This window comes from Eptatretus burgeri, chromosome 11, assembly GCF_056783735.1.
Source record: "Eptatretus burgeri isolate ZD-2024b chromosome 11, Ebu_testis_v1, whole genome shotgun sequence".
Taxonomy (NCBI): Eukaryota; Metazoa; Chordata; class Myxini; order Myxiniformes; family Myxinidae; genus Eptatretus; species Eptatretus burgeri.
In genome coordinates, this window is record NC_140971.1 from 6,292,669 (window position 1) to 6,317,775 (window position 25,107).

Below are 25,107 nucleotides of genomic sequence, written 5' to 3' on the forward strand. Positions count from 1 at the left end.
GGGGGAACGGATCCACGATATAAGGGTCGTCTGACCACTCAGCCTACACCTCCGCCTCTCCCACGGAGGTCTCGGGTGTCCGTACATTCCGTACAGTAAGTACTCTAAGCCGACGCCTCCGACTACTCAGGGTTCACCACGTGACCGTCGTGCACGCCCAGCGGCTTTTGATTCGACTACGTCATCGTCATATGATGCGTGATTCGGTTGTATAACCCTCCGCGACATGGTGAGGAGATAGTTTTTCACAGGGCGCGTTTCGTTCCCCGCCAGTTCCTGTTTGTGTTTCGTGATTCATTCTTTTTAAAAAAAATTCATTCTGCAAAAAAAAAATGACCAGGCTGTTCCGAGGAAACGTTTAAAGCAGAACGTGTGAGGAAAATCACAAAATCATTCAATTCCTATGTGTACGGTCATTATTAAAACATCCCTTCATGAAGGCACGACGTGTCGCTTCGCTTTCCGTGAAGCTGAAGGGATCGCGTCCATCGTCGTGCGTGTTCCGTCCGATGACCGAAACAGTCGAAACGAGCGAAGCGTTTCCAACAAATAAGTGAAAGGTTCGATTCAGGCAACGAGACTCTGATGTGGTTGGTGATAGAGCGCAGGCACGTTTGGCCAAATTGCCTTCTGCCGCGTCAATTCTACGTCATGACGTTCGCAGGCGCTTTGCGTAATGACGTCACACGGCGGAGTGATATAAAGGCGACGGCGACGTACCGGCGCTTCTTTCTTCGGGTGTTGAATATTTTGTATTTTGTTTCCAGCGCTTGTCGGGCCCGATCCTCGGGTTTGTCTGGGTTTTTTTGCCCCTCTGCGGACGATTATCATCACCATGAAGTGGCAGTATAAAGAAGAACACCCGTTTGAGAAGCGCCGCTCAGAGGGAGAGAAGATCCGCAAGAAGTACCCGGATCGAGTCCCGGTAGGTGACGCGATTGGAGCGTTTTCCCGACGATAATAACCGCTGTGGTGTCTTCGTTTTCCTCAGCCGTGGGATGATGAGTCTGATTCCATGACTGGAGTCATCGAGTTTATTCGGTGTTAAAACGGATCGAGCTCCGGCTCTCTCATGTCCTTGCACTTCCTGACCATTGGCCCGTCCTCGGTGAACGTGTCGAGCTTCCTTTTTATTAATTATTAATTATTTATTTATTTATTTTTGTTGTTGACGGCTGCGTACGTACTTTGTGGATGTTTGAGTTGAGTGAAAAGATTGACATTTCCATCGATGATCATCAGATCCGATTCGTTTCCTCAGGGTGTTAACCTGAGGGGTCACGAGATTTTGCGATGTTACCTGTACGTGTGTAAACATGGTGGTAGTGGTTTAACCACTGATCCCTGCCTGAGGGTCTGGAGGTATTGACCCCATGTTTCGCTTCCTGTTGCTCAAAATCTGCTTCGGTTGAACGCCAGAGCTGACCGACAGGTTCGTGAAGGACTGACGACACAATGGTTTCCGGGACGACGACACAATGGTTTCTGGGACGACGCCACCAGTTCCATTTGTGACTCGTCGGACTTGCTCGGGTCCATTCTGTTCCGGTGTCTGCAGCGTACATCCCAGTGAGCACGTCACATCCCGGCCAGACTGTGCTCGGTGAACCCTCTCGGCTTTGTGCCAAACTAATCTGGACAACCATTGTCGTGAGATCGACACAAGTTGTCTTGAACACGACCCGCCGATGTACGTGAAGTGCTTAATTGCTTGTACGAGGCAGTTTTGCTTTGTTTTTTTTTCATCCAGTTCTGCTTTACTCTTACGTTTCTGAGCAGTGCTTGAATGCTTCACCTTTTTTTTATTTTTTATTTTTATTTTTTATTTTTTTTAAGCTCACCTAGAGGCTGGAACATAGTTCAGGTGAGCTTGTGGTGTGACACTCCCAGGGTGACGACTCATTTTCATAAATGCCAAGGTGAGCCAATGAAAAAGCCAAGAATTCACAAGGTTTCGGAAAAGCGATGATAATAGAAAACCTATACGCCAAGAAAACCTATAGAAAACCAAGACGCCAAGGTGAACAATGAAGAGCCAAGATCTTGTGAAAAAAAGCCAAGGAGTGGTCACACTGAACACTCCGTTCGTCCATAAACGCTTGCACCTTGTCCAAATCTGCTGATGGGATTGTGACCAAACTTTGCTAAAATGATCCTTCATGTGATGGAGCTCGAGTTTGTTCATGGCATTGTCATCCATCCATTGGGACCATACTCTGTGCAGAGTGTTAGTGCTGCCTAAGCAGTCTCCTTGGCTCTTGGGTACAATCCTGGACAGGTCGGTACTCCGCATGATGCCAGCAAGCTGGCACTCATTTTGCCGACATTGGAACGATGGCAGTTAGTCAACCCCAACTGGTATTAATTCAACAGTTGAGGGGGATTTGAACCCAGGTTCCTAGGATCCCAAGTCCACCACTCTCACCATTAAGCCAACACCAGACATATCGTTCCCCCCCCTCCACCGATTAAGTATGCTACCTTATGGGTTAAAGGTTCCCAAAGTACTTTAATTTCGATCTAGTTTGGCCACCATTTCGGATGACAGGAAAATCGTTAAAAACCCTTTTCTCTGAAACTGCCGAACCAATGGATGCAAAACTTTTACATGGAGGAAATGTAACTTTATAACCATGATGTCATTCGATCAACAAGCCTGTTATTGGCTTAGTGGTTAGGGTGGCGGCTTGGGATCCTAGGGTCCTGAGTTCAAGCCCCGTTGGGCCGCTGAATTAATACACCAGGAGGTTGACTCAGCCTGTCATCCTTCCGAGGTCGTCAAAATGAGTACCAGTACACTGGTAAGGGGGACACTGCATCAGCGGCATTGCTGCGTCCCAACCAATGATGCAACCAGCAGCCACAGGCTGCACTCGATAGAGAGAGATTAGATCAACGAAAAACCTTTGAAACTGCTTAACTGATCAATGCAAAATTAAAATGTATGATTAATTTATCTGTGGGAGCACTTTATTAAATGAAGCTGATCCAGAACACACTGTGCCTGCCAGTGACGTGATGCAAGAAGTGGGAAATATTTCAAAATATGAATTGGACACCTTGGACTTTCGTCAAAATTAGCTGTCTTTGAGAAGGCATGCAACAGGAAGTGACATGATCATACCGGAAGTGGACGATATATCAAACTCCAGTTCATAGACAACAGGGAGTTTTCACCACTGACGGTCACGTCGATCCTACCCGACCTAAAATGTGTATTCTAAATGTAGTGCTTATTTTACCCTCATCCATCCAGGTGAACTATAGTACCATCAGTCCTCTCTTTTTGTCTCTTGTTCTCCTCTCAACTACCTCTCCCGCTCTGCCTGTCATTTGTGCCTGAAACGGTGTGCGCTTGATCATGCACCTTTTTAACCTTGATACTCTTTTCAATTCCGTGAATAATTTTGAACACTTGAATCCCCCACGGCACCACCTGCAGAAGAGTGCGTGCTCATGAACAGCAGGGACCATGCTCGTGGCTCTTCTGTGGACCTTCTCACTTTTGTTGTCGATCACGACAGGAGGGTGCCATGCTGCAGTTCCGTACTACAGTCATGATTGTACTGACGGTTTTGAAGAGTACTGGCACAGATTCCTTGTCGAAGTTTGTGAAGGTCCTTTTTATTTTTACGAGGCGGTTTTATTTACCTTATTTACCTGTGTTGGCCCAGCAGCCATATTGTTCCTGTTTTACTCTTGTGAGGCTTCAATGAATTTATCTTTAATAATTTTATCTCCCCTCCGTGTCTGTCTGTGTGTAGTATGTGTCCAATATATTAATTATTGCACACTTTTTTTTTTTTTTTTTTTTTTTTTTTTTTTTTTCCTTTGAAGATGCTCAATCAAAATGTGGATGATGCCGCCACTTTTGGGGAACATGAGATATCCAAGATGCTCAGGATTTAAAAAATACAAAAATAAATAAATAAAAAGTGTAACAGCATGGACAATCCCCATAGGTTGGCATCCATAGGGAGGAGGAAATTCCTGTTTAGGAAATGCCCTGCTGAGTGTTTGTGTGGTGTGTTGTGTCTTTTATCCACTGTGAGCTTTAGATTGTGTAAAAATAAATCGAGTACAGTACTGTACTCCAATCTTGGCTCTCACCCAATATGCCATTATTATCTTATGTTGGGCAATTCATTTATTACAATATCTGTTATCAAAGTCTTCGTAGTCGCAGCATAAAGCATGGCTTCCAAAATGGTCGACGCAACGGATAGTCTTTCTTTTCTCGTATCTCCTCCTTTTGTGTGACCAGGAGCTCTTCCTTGTGTTACGTGAAGCAGGTCTATAAAGCTCAGCTTCGAGTTCCATCAGATTCGTCTGATTGCTTTGGCGAGTCCTTGGAGTGCATGATTCAGACTCCAGAGGATTGGTGTGATGCCACGAAGTTTGTGCATCATGAATCTCTTACAAAATCTCTTATTTTTCTGTAATCCATCAAAACCCTTTCTCTTTTTTTTGTTCAATACTTGATGAATATTGATGTAAACAGAGTACAATACTTTATGGGAAGATGTGCTTGTGTCAGTAGTTTCCTGTCAGCTCTATCTTCAAAAATTGGATTTTGATCCATGAGGATAGTAAATCGTACCTTTTTTTTTTATATTTTATTTTTTTATTTTTTTTTTATTTATGCAACTGAATATAGGTAGACCATGTCCCAGCCCGCTGATTGTGCTTCGTTTTCGAGTTCCGATTCTTCTGTGTCGGAGAAGTTCCTAAAAATGTTAGATTATGTTTGATAAATGCGTATGAACAACAAATGATGATCAAACGTTTTAAATCTCCACGTTAATTAGCAACGGACAAAAACAGAGGTTCAACTCTGTCGCCAAGGACTTCCTTTCCCCCCAGCCATGGTGACAGACGCTTGGAAATCGATATTTTGAACGATAAAATATCTAATCGTGCAAATTTATGATTTTGCAGCTCTGATGAAAGCAGATATAATTTTGTGAGTTATTTCATTCACAGAATTATTTTTGGTGTCTGTTGCTGTGGTTAAAAAATATATCCCTTACAAACTGCTTATCTGCATGCAATTGAATTATGTAATTAATAATCTTTTGTTTTTCAAGTGGAAATGACTCCATTCAAAAGAAGTGGCAAACCCTTTGTTTTTATATGAAGAAAAAAAGAACAAAAAAAAGGTTTTTTTTTAATTTACATATATATATTTTTGTCAATTTATGATAACTTAATGCATTCCATTCCTGTCAATCCTCTTTGTGCATTCAGTAGCAAAACATGAAAATAAATTGATAAATGACATTGACAAGTACAAAAAAAAATTAAGCATCTTCAATTGAGATTTAACGTGGTGTTCGCTTGGCGGTTAGGGTGGTGGCTTGGGATCCTCGGGTCGTTGGATCAAGCCCCGTTGGCCACTTAATTAACACCAGGGGGTTGACTCAGCCTGTCATCCTTCCGTGGTCGGTGAAATGAGTACCAGTGTCGCAGCCAAAAGGCTGCACACTTAGGGAAGGGGTATCGATGGATTTGTTAAATCTGGTATTTGTGTGGTGCAGGCATGCTGTGCCGAATGGCCGCCTCCTGCGCATAAAATCCTTGTAATCCAATTTGAGTGTCAATTTCTTCCTCAATCTGGGGCAAGCCAGGAACAGACGCCAGATTTGCACAGTCTTTACATGAACACAAATCGATACACAGAAGCTTGTTGAGAAAACAAGAGCAATGTCCTTGAGTGCATTGTCTTTCAAGAGCAGTGGGTAAGTTCCATTGCACTTGATTGTGCTGTATGAAGACCCATCCAGCCTGTGGTGCGCAAACGATCTTCAATCTTCCCACCATTGTTGTTTAGTGAAGGTATTTCTGGTTTGCTGATGAGGCACATCTTGTGAATGGCAGCTTGGTGGTTTGCTTGCAATATGTGCGGATTGTTTCTTTTTGGAGGCAAGGTTTTTTTTTTTTTTATTTTTTTTTTTTTTTCTCTCTCTCTCTCCTCTCCACAGTTCCCAGTCTTGAACATTCTGCATCTTGCTTCGTTTACATCTCGACAGCCCTTCTGCCCATAGAGTTCACTGGGGCATGCTTCGATGTCTTCACACAGGGATGGCGGTGCTGTAAACGTCCTGCCAAGCTTTTCAAACGTCGAACGGTGGTCTTTACTTGATGTCAAGATCCTTGCAGATTTTACTTTACCAAACAAAGCACTCGCCGTGTTGCGTCCGGTGAAACGATTAAATCCGATCAACCCAGAACACACTTCTTCTTTCCCGAAACTGTTAAATATGCGATGCATAGCAATTGTGCTCGTATTCTTCCCTCTGCATCAATGCAATCAATCAATGAAGTCGATCTCTGCATCGATGTCCTTGCAAAATGCCACACAGTACCAAGACATCAGTGTCTGGACTGATGATGTGATCACTGTTGTAGAAGTCTCGTATCGGCTTCTTGCGTTGAGAACAGAGTTGGGATCGGTAGAACTTCCACGTCAGTTGTTTATTCGAATAGCATGACATTCAATCCCATGTCCAACATTTAATTGTGATGTCATCAATCGGATTCCTAGTCTTGCACGACTGCTTGAACAGAAACTGGAGCAGATTTTTCCTTGTTGCCACAAGGTAGATGAGACCATTTTTTTTTTGAGCCTTCTGATCAGGAGAAAATATTTTGGTGGTGGTAATGATCTCATAAAAGTCCTAAGAAGTAGTATTGATCCTTTGCCCACAGTTGAAAGGGATATAGTGGTTGCAAGTCATGTACAAGTTCAACATAGACGTGGGTAACTTGTGTTCAGACCTTCAGTTATTGCTCGTTCTACGAACTAACAGATTGTAATGTATGGGACCGTGACAAACAAAAGTCTCACCGTGCACTGCACTCGAGAATAAAAACAAAACAAACGACCTATATAGTTGCTGAATTCATTTATGAACAATGAAATTATGATGCTCGTGTTAATTGCACTATCACTCTCTCGTTAGCTTGGGATTTATTCATTTATTTCCCCTGTTCTTGCCTCTTCCTGGCTCTCTCCATCTTCATCTTGGCCATGGTGGTGAAACGCATACAGCATGCACTGTGATGTCCAGCGGAGTTAGGAACAACGTCGAGAAGATCTGGTGCCAAAACAAGCTCCAAATTTAATCGTTCGATAGCTTCGGTGGCAATTGTTTTCTCTCGTACCCAAACTTTTCCACTGAGGAACACTTTCACGGTGTTTTTGCCAACTTGTGTCCAAAAAACCCAAATTTGATCGTGTGCACGTTGGTCCACTACGTGCATGCAGCATGCCATGTTGCGATGTCCCAACAACGTGCACATGCACACACTGTACGACTGTGATTGGCTAATTTATGTGGAGCTTCGATTACAACCATAATGACTGGTTGGTTGATCAAGGCATGATCATTATTTCAATGACGTCATTATTTCAGAAAGATTGTCTGCTATGAGGGTATTTTTATTGGATTTGTGAATTTTTTTGCAGGTTTTTAAAATGGGGACATTCAGCAATGTTCTCAGAAATCTGATGGAAAAAAAATTTGATGAAAAAAAGTTGTAATAGGGTTCTTATTTGACAGACTGGAATTTGAGTTAGCATTTGAAGGCTCTCCCCATGTCATGACGGGTGGAATGTGCAGGAGGAACATTTTCACCCATCTCTTGTTGAGTTTCCTTCAATAATCCTATGGTGTGTCCTCAGCACAGTGATTGGTCCTGTTGATTCCATCTTGTGTGAGGGAGGGTGATTTTATATGATTTATGATTTTTTGATCGTGTCTACCTGGTGACATTGAACCATGAAGGAATCGATGGTGAAAGTTTACCTGTGTGAGTTTTTCTCACTCTGGTGTGGAATGTATTTGATACGTTTTTTGATTGTTGGTCGAGTGGGAGAGATCTCCAGTGGAAATGAGTTGAATGGGCTCTGGCCAGTCATTGCTCCATACATTTAACTCTTGCTCACCTGATGCACCACACCACACCACACCACACACAACTTTGGTGCATGAGCAGGTAATTCAGCTCCTGATACCTGAATTACACCAACCCCACATCAAATCACCGATCCATACTCGAGGTACCTACCATTCCTGCCAACATCTCGATGAACCCGCTATTGTTATGAATCTGGGACCCATCGCACACAACAGCCAGGGTCCCTATAGAACAGTTATATCGGTAAGTGTGTTTATAGTTAGGGCCCCCCTACCTGTGTCTAATGGGAACTACGTGTGTGCGCTGCGGAGATTCGTTTACATCACCCTCGCCCTCACCCTCACCTTCACCTCACTTCCTCACACCGACGCAATTGCCTTTGTGCGTTCGACCACGTACGTGGGCGGAGATTTCCATCAACTCAGATCGAGACTCCGCCCAGGAAGGCAGGGGTGTGCCCCTTGTCCAATCAGGCCACAGAGTTAGGTATTTTCATGCCACGCTGGTCAATGAGTGTAGGCCGCCTCAGAAGGCGATGTTCTCAGGACACGCCGGCCAATGAGAGTGGAGGCCACCTCAGAAGGCGATGTTCTCACGACACGCCGGCCAATGAGAGTGGAGGCTGCCTCAGAAGGCGATGTTCTCACGACACGCCAGCCAATGAGTGGGGGCCGCCTCAAAAGGCGATGTTCTCATGACACGCCGGCCAACGAGAGTGGAGGCCACCTCAGAAGGCGATGTTCTCATGATACGCCGGCCAATGAGGGGAGGCTGCCTCAGAGGATGATTGTCTGACCCCGGGGAAGAGGAAGATATGAAGGAACGCCAGGTTGGTTGGTCAGTCGTCTTGGTTGTCACCTGCTTGTCTTGGGGTCGTGGTCGAGGTGGTGGTCATCATCGTGTTGCGGGTTCGAGTCCCGCCGAGCTGAATCATCGTCGCCTCTGATCCTTGGCCTTGGTTGGTTGGTGCGTGGCTGGTTGGAGAGCGCGGTGACCGGTGCTTGGAGCGGCATCGTATTGCGGGTTCGAGTTCCATCAAGCCGGACCGTTGAAGACCACACGAGGTGGACAGGTCCAAGCGCAGGCTCTGGTCTCCAGCTCACCTGTCCTCAAGCTGGAGGCTTTCAATAAAGACCATTGGTGTGTGTGTGTGTGTGTGTGTGTGTGTGTGTGTGTGTGTGTGTGCGTGTGTGTGTGTGTGTGTGTGTGTGTGTGTGTGTGTGTGTGTGTGTGTGTGTGTGTGTGCGTGCGTGCGTGCGTGCGTGCGTGCGTGCGTGCGTGCGTGCGTGCGTGCGTGCGTGCGTGCGTGCGTGCGTGCGTGCGTGCGCGTGCGTGCGCGCGCGCGCGCGTCTTTAAGTTGCAACTGTTAAGTACCTTGTACATACTTGCTTATCAGTCGTGATAACTCTGCTTCTTGGGTGCTCCCCCCTTTCCCCCATTATAAATAAATGCATTTGTGAAATGTAATGTATCAGTTCGTTGCTGTTTCTTCCATTGGCTTAGCATGAAGCGTGTTGGTGAATTAGAAAGGCTGTTGCCACTGTAAATGTACGTTTGGACCAACGGAACTTCGGCAACCATCCGCTCGGGTTGCGCACGGGTCGAGCACGCTCACGGGTTGACTCGTACGGGTGCCGTTGAGGGTGTGAGTACTCTGTAACTCACCACGTGGATCTCTAGGTATTTTGAAGATTGGCAAATAACCCTGTACCACGTGGTGGAATTATTGACGATTCACGGTCCGGTAAGGGACCCGTACCCTCTGAGTTTTCCGAAAGGTACGATCTTGATTCCGGGTGTTCGGTAGAGTCGACCCCACTGCTCCACCTTGCGGTTGTGCTCGCAACCGATACCTGGCCCGCAACACTATCTCCATAACTTCCAGGTACCTATCTAATTCTAATTCAAACTTATCTCCTGTTTCTACTGCCACTACCTTTCCAGGGAGACCATTCCATGCATTAACTACTCTCTGAGTAAAATTATACTGTCCTAATCGTGTCCTCTTTACCCTCAGGCCATATGGCTCCTGGTCTGGCTATTTTCCTGAATTGTTCTGTACTTATTTTATCAATATCCTTCATTACCTTAAACATCTCTATATCATATCACCTCGTAACCACCTCCTTTCTAGTGTATAAAGCCCTGTCTCCTTCAGCCGTTCCTCATAGCTGAGTCGAGCTCGGCCCGGAATCAAACTCGTAACCCTGTGCTGAACCCTCATCAATGTGCTTCCTGAGTCGTGGTGACTAAAACTGTACACAATATTCTACATGTGGCCCTCACTAAATTCCTGTACAATGTTGACACCTATTTTGATTTATAAATGATCCCCCTCCGAATACAACCCAAAACCCTATTTGTTTTACCTATAGCTGCATGCTTATCCCTCGTATCCATCACCGCCCCCCCCCAATGCTTATCCCTCGTATCCATCGCCCCCCCCCCAATCCTTCTCCTGTGTGACGCGCTCCAAAATTACCCCTTGCATCCTGCAATCTCTATTTTCATTGTTTTTTTTTTCCCGTCCCCAACACCTTCCACTTTCTCAGATTAAATTCCATCTGCCAATCTTTTGCCCAATCTATTAGTGTTGAGACTTTCCTGAATCTGATTGGCTTTCAAGAGATGCTGTTTGTATTAAATTAAAACTCTCATGTTCATGTTTGAGGAGTTTTGACAGTTTTGTGTGAATGTAGTTTATATGTAAACCTGTTTTGTTTTTTTTTAATCTGATGTGTGTGATTTGTACAAGTGGTGAGTTGTCGTATGTACTTACTTTATATATATATATATATATATATATATATATATATATATATATATATATATATATATATATATATATATATATATATATATATATATATATATATATATATATATATATATATATATATATATATATATATATACATTTAAAGTCCATTGTATTGATGCATGGACTTTTTTATATATTTTTTTTTTTTGGTGAAGAAAGGTCTTCAAAAGTTTCTTTCTCTCTGTCTCTGTCTCTCTCGTCGACCAAACATCTGGTCCATCCATTGATCGGCTGTCCTCCTGAAGGTTTGTCTCATCTGAGTTTTTGCCTTTCATACATTGCTCATAATTCCATGAAGCCTGGTGTTGGCGCAGTGGTTAGGGCAGCGGCTTGGGATCCAAAAGGTCCTGAGTTAAAGCCCCGTTGGTCCACTGAATTAATACACCAGGGGGTTGACTCAGCCTGTCATCCTTCCGAGGTCGGCGAAATGAGTACCAGTGTACTGGGCCGGTGTATACCCCGGGTAAAAAAAGGTATACCATATCCCTGTGTCGTAAGAGGCAACCAGGGTTGCGTCAGGAAGGGCATCCGGCGTAAAACATGTGCCAAATCACTATGCGGATCATATGGATGATCCGCTGTGGCGACCCCTATCGGGAGCAGCCGAAAGAAGACGAAGACGACATTGCTCATAATTGTGGCATGGTCAGATTGCTCCATGTCCGAGTGGTCTGCACACCACTCTAGTTTCTGGTTTTAAACCGTGTCTGCTGACGAAAGACGTTTGTGTTGAAACCACTAAATTCTGCAGTTGCTGGGTCTGGTACAATAAGGTTATCCTTCAAGAACTGGTGATGCAAACCTTGAGCTTGTCTGAGGGGAAATTTTTTGTTGAGCTGGAGTCTTCAGTGGAAGGACACATCGTGTTGCATCATCATCTGGCATTCTTGGCTTCTTTGTAGGACCCTCAGAGCATTGAAACGCCGTGAAGAACGGCCATATCGTGTTGATTCCAAGTTTGACGTAAAGCGAGTGGATGTGGATGGAAATTGAAGTCCACTCTATGATGAAATATTGATGTTAAACTTTTCAACAACCGCTTATGCAAGTCCAATAATGTAACTTAATCCGATATCTCATTCATTAAATTGCTGTCAGCAGAGGCCTTGAAGGGATTAACATTGTCATACAGAGTTCCTCATTGAGGGACTTCTCACAAGAACACCTCATGTAACATGGAGATCTGTTGGCTGGTTGTTCACCGCACTAGTTGTGATGTCAACAATGAGAATCGCAGGTAAAGTCTTGTCTGTTATTTTTGAAATGCGAGAGAGAAAAGACCTTGAAGGGTTGGACTGATTACTGATGGTGATCGTGACCCTCTGTACTGGAGATTCGTTATCCTCATCCTTATCTACTGCTCAAACTTTATGACGCTGGCAACTCCTGATGTCGAAAGGACTTGTGTTTTAGGTCCAAAGTACTCTGATATTCGTTGTCCCTCTTCATACGAGCAAGTTGATGTATTCCAAAACTGTCACATGTTTCTCGCCCTTCTCGTCATTTATCGGTGGTCGTTTGGACATACCAGGGCAGGAGGGCCGGGAGGACGTAGCTCACCCCACAACTGTGGGTGTTGTTGAGTATGAGGGTCTCTCAGCCACCGGCCTTCCTCAGCTCCTTCCACATGCACCTGTTCCCCCAATAACCCCATCCTGGTTAAACTCCAAACCTTGACTTCCTGCATCCTGGTACTTTGGCCCGATTTTTTTTTTTTTTTTTAATTTTATTTATCCCTTTATGGAACTGCGTTCCTGAAGCCATTAAATCCCACTCGTCCTTCCAGTGCTTCAGGCAGGCGGTGCACCAACACCACCTCACTTCGTGTGGTTTTTGTGCTTCCGTGTTTTCTTTGGCGGTGTCAACGGAACGATTTCCTCCATAACATTCGACTTGTTTGTGTCCTTTGTCTGCTTCCTCATTCCCTCCAACGTTTCGTTGAACCTTTTTCCTTCAGATGTTTTTCCTTGTCGCTGGTGGAGTCGGGTGATTATTTACTTCCTCATTCCTTGTCGCTGGTCGAGTCGATTGTTGTCATTGAAAAGACATGCTAATAATGAAAGCCCTTTAATTTTCTCCTCATTTTGATGTATTAATCCACAGATTGGTTCCTGTGCCTGAAAGAACTGAGATGGTGTTGCGCTTTCATTTCATGACGATCATGATGATTATCGCATTTGTAAAGTGTGCTCGTGTATTCTTGGCAGGTGATCGTTGAAAAGGCCCCCAAGGCACGAATAGGAGACCTGGACAAGAAGAAGTATCTTGTGCCCTCCGACCTCACTGGTGAGACTTATTGGGGGTAGTTAAGAGGGTATAATGCTTTCATGGGCTGATATTGTAGTTGCAGGTGTTTGTGATTTAAGTTTAATTTGAATGTTCACGCATGAAGTGTTTAATGTGTTGAGGTTTCGGAGTAAGGAGGATCCAACATCATAATGTTTGATATTGTTTTTTAAATCTCGTATTTTGTTTGGAGTGATTTAAGATATTGTTACGAATTCTGGCCCGCCTGGCGTGCTAGCGATTGCGTCGCCCACCGGACGGACAATTCAGTCGTGACCCTCCTGGAACTACCGCCAGGAGCCAGTCACGGGTGGGGGTTTAACCTCACCACGATCGTGCCAATTGCCCACCCGTGCAGGATAGGGTTGCTCGCCAAATTCGACCTACCTAAGTACCTGCGTGCGAAATCGACCGGGCGATCGTATCTCGCCGCAGGTCGGCCTCTGACACGAACCACTTAAGCGGTCCGTTCCGTACTACAGTGATAACTGAGCGGTGTTGTCGCCGACCTCGACGGATGTGATTCTCTTCTTTACTTGGGTGTTCAAAACCCACTACTAATTTATTCCGCGATTCAAGATGGCACTTTCAAAAGGGAAAAAGACGACGAACGGGATACATTTCACACAACGACATTAATTTAAACGGCACACGTATATACAGCCAAGGCAGTCATGCAATGTACAGGTACATCCAAGCAAAAGCAATACCACCGACTACGATTATTATTTACAAGCACAGTTACTTACACAGTTTCTACTTGGCAGGACACGGCGCCACAGCATGCATACGAAAACGAAGAAAAACCCTCCCCATAGACGGGGTTCATAAACCTTTATGGCACTGGACCTGGAGGACCGAACGGGTCCCGTGAGACCGAAGGGTCTTACCCGCGCCCTCGTGGCGCGACGGTGGGCAGGTCGCGACGTCGACTCCCCACGGCCTTGCGTAGCCACGCCTGACCTCGGGCCCCTGGTGTGGTCAGCGAGCTCTCTCCGGCGTTTCTGCTGGTGCTTTCACGACCCACGACCGAACAAGAAAAGACTGAAGGGCAGACGGGACTTCAGGACCAGAGAGAGAACGGATGATGGACCACAGGGCGAGAGCTCATGGACCAGAGAGAGAACGGATGATGGCCCACAGGGCGAGAGCTTATGGACCAGAGAGAGAGAGCGAGCCTCGTGCGTGTCCGCCCTTTATAATCCGAGGCTCTGCCCTTCGCCCCACCCCGCTTCTGGCTCCACTTCCCTTTGAGAAAGTTCCCGAAAAGGGGCATTCCCTCACCCCGACCGCCTCACGCTGTTCATCCACCAATCGGCGGCGAGCTGCCCTCCCCCTGCCTCCGTCACACTCCTCGGAGAAACAGGCGGGAAAAATCTGCGCGCCCATCGGAACTCCTCTGGTTTCCTTTTGCGTTCGACGGTTTTCAACGCGGCTTGTTGCTTGCGTGGAGGTTTGTTCAAAATCTTCTTCTTCTTCTTTTGGCTGCTGCCGTTAGGCGTCGCCACAACGGATCATCCGTATGATCCGCATAGTGATTTGGCACATGTTTTACGCCGGATGCCCTTCCTGACACAACCCTGGTCGTCTCTTACGACACAGGGATATGGTACACCTATTTTAACCGGGGTATACACACAGATGCCAACCCTCCCGATTTCATCGGGAGGCTTCCGAAAATTCACCCAAACTCCCGCCCTTACGATCACTATCCTTATCCTCCCGAAATTTTGATATTTTTGCACTGTTCACTAATCAGAATGTACTAGTATGAGAATTGAATGAAAAGCATCGTCTGCTACGTATAGCATGTGGTAACTCCATAACGTTCGCTGCTACCAAATTGTACGTAAAAAATTGCAAATTCAAATGAGGAGCAGCGAAACATTGGGTCTGGATCTCGCTTATGCGATCATGCACTGAGATTTAGTGCATGCGGTATGTGTGCAATACAGTGCATGCAGTATGTATGCACAGTGTATATGCATGCGATACGCTCACTGCATGCAGCTGGGCCCCGTACCAGCCCGGCGGTCGCGACCACCGTGCGGTGTTTAACAGCCGCTAGAGTTCTACGAGTCGCGCTGCAGCTGTGGAACATCGACTTCGAAGTTACCGATGCTTCAAGCCCTCGATGTTGATTACGAAATGGCAGAAAAGAAGCTTACGAAGACCAAGAAATGGTCTCAGAAGTACAAGACCGAATACAGTCTCCAATACCCGTGTATTCGAAAGTCTGAAAGAGGAATTCATCATGCGTATTGTGCAGTATGCAGCGTTGATATTTCAGTTGAGCACGGAGGTCGCGATGATATTCGGAAGCACGTTGGAAGCAAACGGCACACAGACATTGCAAAGGAGAGATCTTCGAGCACGAGTACCGGTCCACTTCTGAATTATTTCACCAAACAAGGGACAAGCGAGGAAGAGGATGTTACCCGAGCGGAACTTCTCTTTAGTGGATTTATTGTGGAACATAACTTGCCCATATCAGTCTCAGATCATGCTGGACCTCTATTTCAAAAGATGTTTCCAGATTCAAAAGTTGCTTCAAAGTATGGATGTGCAAGAACAAAAACTTCAGCAATAATTGGTGAGTTGTCAAATGTTACTGCTTCATCTATTGCCGATATTGCTAGACTAGCTCCATTTAGCCTAGCTACAGACGGTAGCAATGACAGTGGTGAGGCCCAGCTATATCCTGTCCTGATTTCGTACTATGACAACAGTGCTGGGATTGTGAAGCAAGGTTTGCTAAGTTTGCCTGCGTGCAAACAAGATTCCACTGGAGAAAACATTTTCAAACTGCTTGATCATGAGTTCAGTGACAGGAAAATTCCGTGGGGAAATTGTGTTTCCTTTTGTGCTGATAATGCCTCTGTCATGGTGGGCAAGCACAAAGGAGTCGCTGCTTATATCCACAAACAAAATCCAGAGTGCTACATCATGGGATGCCCTTGCCATATGATGCACAATACGGCCAAGAAGGCGGCTCAGGCCTTACCCATTGAATTAGATGACTTTCTCATCGATATTTACTACTACTTGGACAAAAGTAGTAAACGCGTCAAAGGAGTGAAAGCACTGCAAGAACTCTGTGATGCCCCGACACACAAGATTCTGAAGCATGTCGCAACAAGGTGGCTGTCCCTTGGTCAGTGCCTCGACAGGCTGATTGAACAGTGGGAGCCACTTCGCCTCTTCTTCAAAGAAGAAGTACGAAGAAAAATGCAACCAACTGTAGCCAAGACTCTAACAACGAGCAAGAAGGACGGCACTGTATCTACTGCCAGTACTGGCACTGCAGGATCAAGCACTAGTGGAGCAGCATTCACCACTACCACTGTAGTATCTGCTGCGAAGAAGACAGCAGGGACAGCACCAAAAGCAATGCTGAGAGCAGGTAGCATCACCGGCCCTTCATCACGTTCATCTACAAAGCAGATCCCTTCAGAGTCGAGAAAGACTGTGATAGTCCCATCTACAGGCAAAGAAGGACCCAAGTTAAGTTCTGCTTTTGCCAAATCACTTGATAGAAGCTCAGCAAAACCTTCGAATCAGAGGTCTTCTTCCTTGGCTGCACCTACCTCAAGCTCTCTCCTCAAACGTAAAATTGGATCTGGTACTACGAGTCTGACCTCTTCTGCTGGCAGTAAACGCAAGTGTGATCGCCCTGCGGCTAAGTGTACTACGAGTTCTACAACTAAAAGCGCATCTTCCTCAAACACTGTGCAGGAATCTAGAGAAAAACGTGTCAACAGGATGTTCTTGTCTCCACAAACAAAACTCTATTGTTTCTTCCTTCGATATGCCAACAAGCTTTTTGAGAAGGGGAATCTTCTGCTCCAAAGAGACGAACCCTTTATTCATCTCCTGCACGGAGAATTGAATGGTCTTCTGAAAGATATCTTCGTACGGTTTTTGAAACCATCGGTGTCATCGGTTGCTCTGGTAAATGTACCCTTCTCTGACAGAAATCATCAGAAGAATGATGAGGACCTCATGATTGGGAACGATGCCAAACTGTATATAAGGGAACAAAGGAGTCTCAAGAAATCCACCTTCACTCTGAGTGAGTCAGACATCCAAGGTTTCTTCAGTGCAGTTCGCTCATATTATGTGAAAGCCTGCAATTACATCTTCAAAACCTGGCCGCTAGATGATGAATTAGCCAAGCATGCTCAGGTGCTGGATGTTAAGCTACACCAAGAAGTGGGGTTTGACTGTGTGGAGTTTTTAATCAAGAAATTCCCCTGTCTGTTCAGTGGCGGTGATAGTGACATAGACAGTCTTGAGAGTGAATTCGCTCACTACCAGGCAGACGCCTCCATAGCTACAATTGCAACTGAGACAGTGAGAGTGGATGAGCAGTGGCATCGGATTTCACAGCTCACAGATCCCTGCACTGGTGCCAAGAAGTATCCTAATTTGAGCAAAGTGATGAAGGGAATCTTGGTCATTCCTCATTCGAACGCATCATGTGAGCGGGCACTCAGTCTTTGTACGGAAGAATCGTACTGAATTTCGTCCCAATTTGAGTGTCAAAACCCTGGAAGCTCTCTTAATTGAAAAACTAGCTCATAGCACCCCTTGCTACCAGAGAGAATACAGCAAATACATAATCAGAAGGGCTAAAAGAGCCACACAGCTGTCACTCAGCAAAGCTGCCATGGAAAAAGCAAGCAGCAGTAGTACCAGCCAGTAAGGTAAGAAAAATATTGCTTCTTTTGTGCTTTTTGTTAATCTTTGATTGTCCCCTAACTTACTAATATTAACATACATGTAACATTAAAAAGTGCACAATTTTCCCCTTTTTTTGTTCAAAAAGTGGGAATTCTTAACATGTTAAATGCTCCAAAATAGGGCTCAGAGGGCACTAGAGAGCGTCTAGAACCCCAGAGCTTCCAGGGCCCTAAAGGCAGGCCCTGGACCCCGCCGCAAGGGTCGAGCGCTCCGCGCTCGAGATGTGTGCTTCGTGCACATTATTTGGTGTCGGTTGCAAATCCTCCCTAATTCTGATTTCCAAAAGTTGGCATCTCTGTATACACCGGCCCAGTACACTGGTACTCATTTCGCCGACCTCTGAAGGATGACAGGCTGAGTCAACCCCCGAGGTTTGTTCAAAATAACAATAGAAAAAGAAAAACGGCTATCTCAGTCGCAGTCCGGTGAACACGAATAATCCCTTTAAACAACGGTGGGGACCTGTCTGAACACTCACTTACCGGCCTAGCTAATCTAAGGAACCTTTATGGTGTATTGCGAATTTCCACAGCCGTAACAATATAAATTGAGAGTGATGAACACTCATTGCTACCAAACCTGTGGATTGTATGTATTTTGCAATGATGGGCCTTGATGAACACTTCGTTTTCCTTTCCATCGCATGCAAGAATGAGAACCGCACTCGGTGGAGCGCATACCTTTGCCAGGCTGAACAGTTTACCTTTTGTATCCCACCGATGGGCCGCGTTCGGATCTTCACCAAAATCTAATCAATGCGACTGTCACACACACCCAACCTGTCGACCAAATTTCGTCCGAATCCGTCCGTAACCTTTTGAGATATTGCACGCATGCACATGAATACATAACCTGTGTTTACCTTCAGCGGTGGAGGTAATTAATTTTATATTTTCGGTTTGAGCTTCTTTCCGGTATTCACAAACTACCTCGACCTTGTGAACACGACGGATGTTCTTGCTCCTGCAGTTTGTTCGTTTCCCTTCTTCGTTTTACAAAACACGTACGGACCACCGCAGTTTCCTTTACACGTTCTTGGAGCATTTCGATTTTCTCGTCTTTCTTTTGAACCACGTGACCAGTTCACATTTCTCATGGAACAGAGAGAGTATGGATTGTCCGTTGGGTTAGATTTCATGTTTTGCTCGGTCCCCAAGAGGCAAATGCTGCCATGAGCACGCTCTTTGGAGACCAACTCCATTTTGCTGTTCGGCTCATTTTTTATATCAGAGACCTGCACCACAGCACCTTGATCTTGCAATTGTACGAGGTTACCAGTTTTTATATATATATTTTTTAATGTTTAAAGTGAAATTGGAGTGACTGACTGTGATGTGAGATGTATATGTCACAATAGTGACCTGGCCTCGTCATGGATGATGGTTTATGATGTAATTGGTCTTTAACACCGGCGTGTGCAGTTGGACAGTTTTACTTCCTCATCCGAAAAAGAATCCACCTTCGTGCAGAGGATGCCCTCTTCTTCTTTGTGAACAATGTAATTCCACCCACATCCGCCACCATGGGCCAACTATACCAGGTACGATCATTTGCCTGGTGTTTAGTCACGAAGTCATCTCTTGTAGTCCAGACACGTGGAGTATCGCTTGTTACCCTCGCCGAAGCAGAGGGTGTTGCATTTGGGTCTGTTTGGCCGTCTCTTTGTTTGTTTGCTTGCACAGAACATGAGTGGTTTTTCTCCACAATCGCTTGTCAGATTGAAACGAAATTCTCACCACGGAAGTATACTCGTGTAGATTGTTTTTATGAGAATTATGATCTCGTCGGTTATGTGGTTCGGCAGCCAGTTTATTATTTTTTTTTAATATTGTCAAACGGCTGAACAGATTGAGGCGTAACATTACACATATGACCACCTATCCTTGAGGTACGAAAAGTTCACGCATGACGTCGTAGGTCACATGGTCTGGCAGCCATATTGGATTGACTGAAAATGTTTCCCCCCCCCCTCTTGAACCACTTCATCAATCAATGTGACTTCACAATTATAATCTGGAAGTGATGGGGAATATGTTTGAAATTTCAACTTGATCGGACGCATGGTCTGGCAGCCAGAATTATTTAAGTTTTTTTAATTGGGCTCACTTGGCTGTGCCTGAATGGGTTTGAGGGTAGAGGAGTGGCATCTGAAATGTGAATCCCATCCAGGTTCCTTCTGATGACTTCATCTTTGCTTTTTTTGCTTGTTTGAGTTCCTTCTGATGACTCCAATGCAGGACTGCACCTATTTGGTCTTCCATTTGATTTGACTTTATTTTGATCCCATTCTAAACTCAAATGAATAACTATAAACGTCGTGGGTCAGTGTGAAGTGTCCGATCGAAGGGGGACGTCTTGGTACCTGGTCATCACTGCCAGCAGTTGGTGGCAGTTCTCGTTAGGTCTTATTAATTATGTAACACACCAGTACACAAACACCACACAAAGCAAGTCCTGGTGAGGGTCTGCAATCTGATTGCTTTTTTTTTAAATTTTATTGTTTGCGATGCTTGGATGAGATGGTTTGAACCGGATGGAGACCCGAGCAGATGCACATTGTACAGTGTTGTGGACTTTGACGAGTATGGAATGGAATTGCATGGAGACGAGCCTGTTGAGGGCATGGAGAAGGCCCTGAGCTTTTGCATCAGGAACAAAAAACCCGCCAAAAAACAATGGTGAAACCGAACTGTAGTCTTAAAATATACAAAATGGGTGAGAACTGAGCCCACTGACTTGAGTAGCACATGATGTGGGTACGAAGGCTTTTTGTTGAGTCCTGCAGTTTAAGAACTTGACATTACTGATTGCTGAACCAATCAGCTTTCATTGACTTTGGTTGAGTTGTTAACCCAGTCGTAACGGTAATGGTGATTAGTCGGTCTTGTAGGTTTAAAGAATGCAAGTGAGGAGGTCAGAGGTGGAATTTAAATTTTGACAAACTTTGACCTGCCTACCATGTTGGGTTTCATTTAATTTTTATTTTTGCTTTACATCATTATGTGAAAGCTCATCAGAATCGTACCAAATGATTTGCACAAATCGGTTATTGCATTGTAATGAAATAAAAAAAAAAATTGATGTATTCGGTCATATGGCGATCAAAGGTCATCGTGAAGATGTGTGCGTGATGGCACAACTTTATGTATTGGCACAGTGCGCTCACTTGGTGCATACTCGGACCTGCCGCTAGTTCAGACCCTGAAGCTGCCGGCCATGGATAACTTTGCGGGCCGACAGGTTATTAAGCAACCATGGATGGTGGTTGGAATAATTAGGTCTCGCAGGGTCCTCTTGCCATTTATGTCATGTTACCCGTTGGCAACGAAATTACCTCGACGAAGGTACACACCTGAGTACTTATTACAGCCCAGCGGGAGCGCAGGTACAGCGTTGGCTTATCGCGAAGCCCATCAATTGGACAAAAACTTCGATTCACTAGTTACCCGCAATATCGGATCAATGAACAAGGACAAACGAGGCAGATTTGACGCACGCTCGCGTACACCACACCCAATAGTCAAACACGTATTTACAAGCTCGCAACAGCCACCTTCATTTACACAGGCAGGCAATCAAAGGTGAAAGGCAAAAGATGCAAAGGAAAGACTTAACCCTAATATGTATTTTCCTCTTGTACAGATTTGGACAACACATTATACCATCATTCATTCCAGGAAGGAGACCAATAGAAATGAGAAAGAAGCAGAGCGGAGTTTAGACGACTCCTCCCTTACCTCACACAAACAAACGGGTTTGCGTCAGGCCAAACATTGAGATGGAGATGAGGGGTTCGGTGGGGGAGTGTCATTGTTGTGGTGTGAGTGTAAATGGAGCTGCGTGATACCCCAGGGAATTCGCAACACCCTTGGCTCATGAGCTGCTCGCCTCCGGCCACGGCACAACTCGCTCCCGTGCCCCGCACTCCGGCAGACGATCTCCAGCACAGGCAATCTGCGATGTACTCGTGCCCTCGGTCCACGACAGCCCCTGGGGCATTGATGACAATGTTGGGGGTATTGACAGCCATGAACCAAGCAGAGTCCTGTCCTTTTACAAATGCCATGCCAGGCGTAGTTTTGAGGGAACAGACTTCATGTGAGCCTCTATCCAATTGTTGTGCAGCGATTGGGCCGTGGAGAATCCCCACGTCATGATGTTCAGACGGCACTGTGAGGGAGTGTCACCACTCTCTCCCTCTTGTGCAAACGTTCCTTTGTACTGCACATGTGTTTTGAGAATCGTTGTCCCATGTGACGAATGTAGGCGTGCAGGGAAGGAAGTATGTGGGAAGGCAATTCGACCAGTCCAGAGGATTGATTGTCTACGGTGAGGGATGGATGAACAGATGTCTAATTGTGAATTTTAAAATAATGAGTGGATCAAGTGGTGAGGGAGATGGAGACAGACGGACTGAAGGAGGAGAATAAACCAACTGCTGGGCTGAAGGAAAGACGGACGGGTGGTTGACTTGAGGTTTGGTGAAGCAGATTGTTGGTTGATTGAGATTAAAAGTGAGTGGAGAAGGGGGAAATTGCATGAGGCAGGAATACAGATTCACCTCAACGCATTTCTTCCCCCAACCCCTCAACGTCCGGACAAATGGCAAAGGTCAATCTACCACATAAACTAAAACAACTCATTCTCGGGAATCTTGTGTGTGCATGCTCTCCCCCAGGCTGCATTTCCAAAACGGTAACAATATCTGTTCAGAATTCACGACTGGGATGTCTTCGTCACAATGCGGATGAAGTTCAAGATGAGCAGATCTGTGAATGGTTGCACATTGGAATTGAGGCCTGAGTTTTGAGCTTACTTATCATATGAGAATGGCACTCAGCCGCGTGCATACCTACGCTCCGCTGAACAGTTTACGTTTTGTATCCCACTGATGAGCCAAATCTGGATTCGGACCTGAACCAAAATCGAATCTGCTCATTCTTGTCACCAACTCCACTACATCCACCTCGTTTTGTCATAACTCGTCCACAACTTTTTGAAATGTCATGCTAAATATAGTTTTTGGCCCCATCTCTCTTTAGTGAAGAATCGCTTTAAAAATTCCAAGTTTGATCCGGATCCGGATGTTCACTAAAATCGAATAAATTCTTCCTTGTTACATGTACCCAATCTGTCCAGTTTCATCTGAATCGGGCCACAACTTGAGATATCCTGCTCAGCCAACCAGACAGTAGTAGAAACTTAACATCCATCCACCGAAGGTGGAGGGAGGTAGCAATTTTAAACCAGTGCCTCCATCCTGACCCATTGCAGGGGAGGTGGGTGCGAGAAGGGGGATGATGGCCATGTCTCCCTTGATTGGAGGTGCCTGCGAGGCTCGTAGGGTGAGGGGGGTTGGAGTGCCGAGCAGTGCAGTTGAAATAATCAGAAATGCCCTGCGTTGGGACCTTTTATGCAGGCCATACACTACTATAACCTCAAACATCAATCATTCCACAAGGTGAGCATTTGTTTGTGTGATTGGTCCAAGACAGAAACATTGAGCCCTCAAGCTGATATTGTCACTTTGTTAACGACACAATTAACAGTCAAGTAATGGTAAATATAACAAGCCTCTTGTGTTGCTCACTCACACCCTCCTTTTGTTTTTGTGGTTTTTTTTTCTTCTTTCAACTCTCCTTTGCCCTCCATCTTTGCTCTACCAGGAACATCATGAAGAAGACTTTTTCCTGTACATTGCTTACAGTGATGAGAGTGTTTACGGACAGTGAAAGAGGGAGGGATGAGGGTTAGGGATGGATGGAAGGATGAGGGGAGAATAATGATCGCACAGACGAAGCTTTGCGCGCTGTAAGTGGTGCAAGCTTGTGATGGTGAAACAAAAATCTGAACAAGATTGGTGAGCAAGGAAGTTGTGGGTTAGCAGTTAAAAAGGGAGACTTGCTGCTGTGAAAATTATGTTGAGATGGGTTGGGGGAAGGCATGTTTAAGGGAACAAATTGGATTTGTGTTCCAGACTTGGAATGGAGTTAAATTTTTATTTTCAATTGGACGTTTTGTAAATTGTTTTGGCCTGGATAACCTTGGTGAGGGGCATGTACGCTGTGGTTCCATCAATGTTGTCATTTTGACCAAGGGTGTGTCCAGCTCTCTGAACGGCACAGGTAGTGGTTCTGTGATGTGGGGTTTACACGTAGGACCTAATTGCTCGATGGATGCGCATTTCCACCCGAGTCGTATCCCATCTCGTCGTTCAATCCTGTACAGTGCAGGCTATCTGTGGACCCTCCCATGTAATCCTCCCCTCCTCTCACTCCCATGACAGTACAGGCTATTCGTGGGTCTCCCACCAAATTTGCCCCACGCTCCCACACCCAGCCAAATGTACATTTGATTTATTTGTTCTGCTTTTCCTTGTTGCTGTTTTTGACGTTTTTTGTTTATTTTTGCTTTTTAGGATTCTCTGCAAGGCTATAAATGTCTAATTATGCACCATTTGCTCTAATCGGAAATTGAAATTATTACAAGCAATATATCATTTATTACAATGATTCTTATAAACAGGTGAACGAAATGAGTACTGTATGAAAATGGCATTTACCATTTTACAAAGCTAGTTTTGTTTTCGGTACTTTGTTTAAAACGGCCACGACTCTCCCCTTCCCCCACCCCTCCTTCCCCCTCCCATCCCCCAACCCATCCCAGCTCCCCCGGCCCCTCAACTTGGTGTGAAGTCGATGTATTCCAGGGTATACAAGCCTGCTAAGAATTTAGTGGTTAATACAAATGGCTGTGCTGTATCATACCCTCCAATAAACAGCTTGCTTCCATTTTGTCTTCAATTGTGTGGACTTTTTTTTTTGAGATGTGCGTGCGTCACGTTGACGTCCCAACTAATTTCCCCGAAGGTAACCTGGCTAGTGATCATGATCATGATGGTCAAGGTAACAGTGACCAAAACATTGTACATATCATCATTTCGACATTGACCCTGTTATTAATAGCACCCGAGTTGATTTACTTTAATTGATCTACCAATGAGCTCCTTGTTGGTATCGCTTGCAATGACATGAAGATTGCCAGGGAGTGCAGAATCTTGGAGCATGTGCTGTGAACAGCGATGCCATTGCTTTGTGTACGTCCTACTTACCTGTCACGTGACTCCTTTAAAAATCGCAATGCATGTTAAATCTTAGTGTGAAAAGTCTCCATCCTGAATAAGGAGAGTTCCTTGAACAGTCAATGCTGGTTCTGAATACAAGTTGGTGAAAAATAATTTGCTTAATCCTCATGGGGTCGGGGGTTGGAGGTAGGAGTTAATTTTGCTTGTAAACATACAATTTGAGAGCGTTTCTTTATCTGCTGGAAGCCATGCC

At 45.2% G+C, this 25,107-nt stretch overlaps 1 protein-coding gene across 1 annotated transcript; it reads left to right on the top strand.

Moving 5' to 3' along the window:
* Positions 1-670: 670 nt before the first annotated feature.
* GABARAP (GABA type A receptor-associated protein) lies at positions 671-24,561 on the top strand. Its single transcript, XM_085844996.1, has 4 exons — positions 671-925; positions 12,949-13,027; positions 19,192-19,310; positions 23,437-24,561. The coding sequence occupies exons 1-4, from the start codon at positions 836-838 to the stop codon at positions 23,500-23,502; spliced, it is 354 nt and encodes a 117-aa protein (XP_085701122.1). The 5' UTR covers positions 671-835; the 3' UTR covers positions 23,503-24,561.
* The last annotated feature ends 546 nt before the right edge of the window (positions 24,562-25,107 follow it).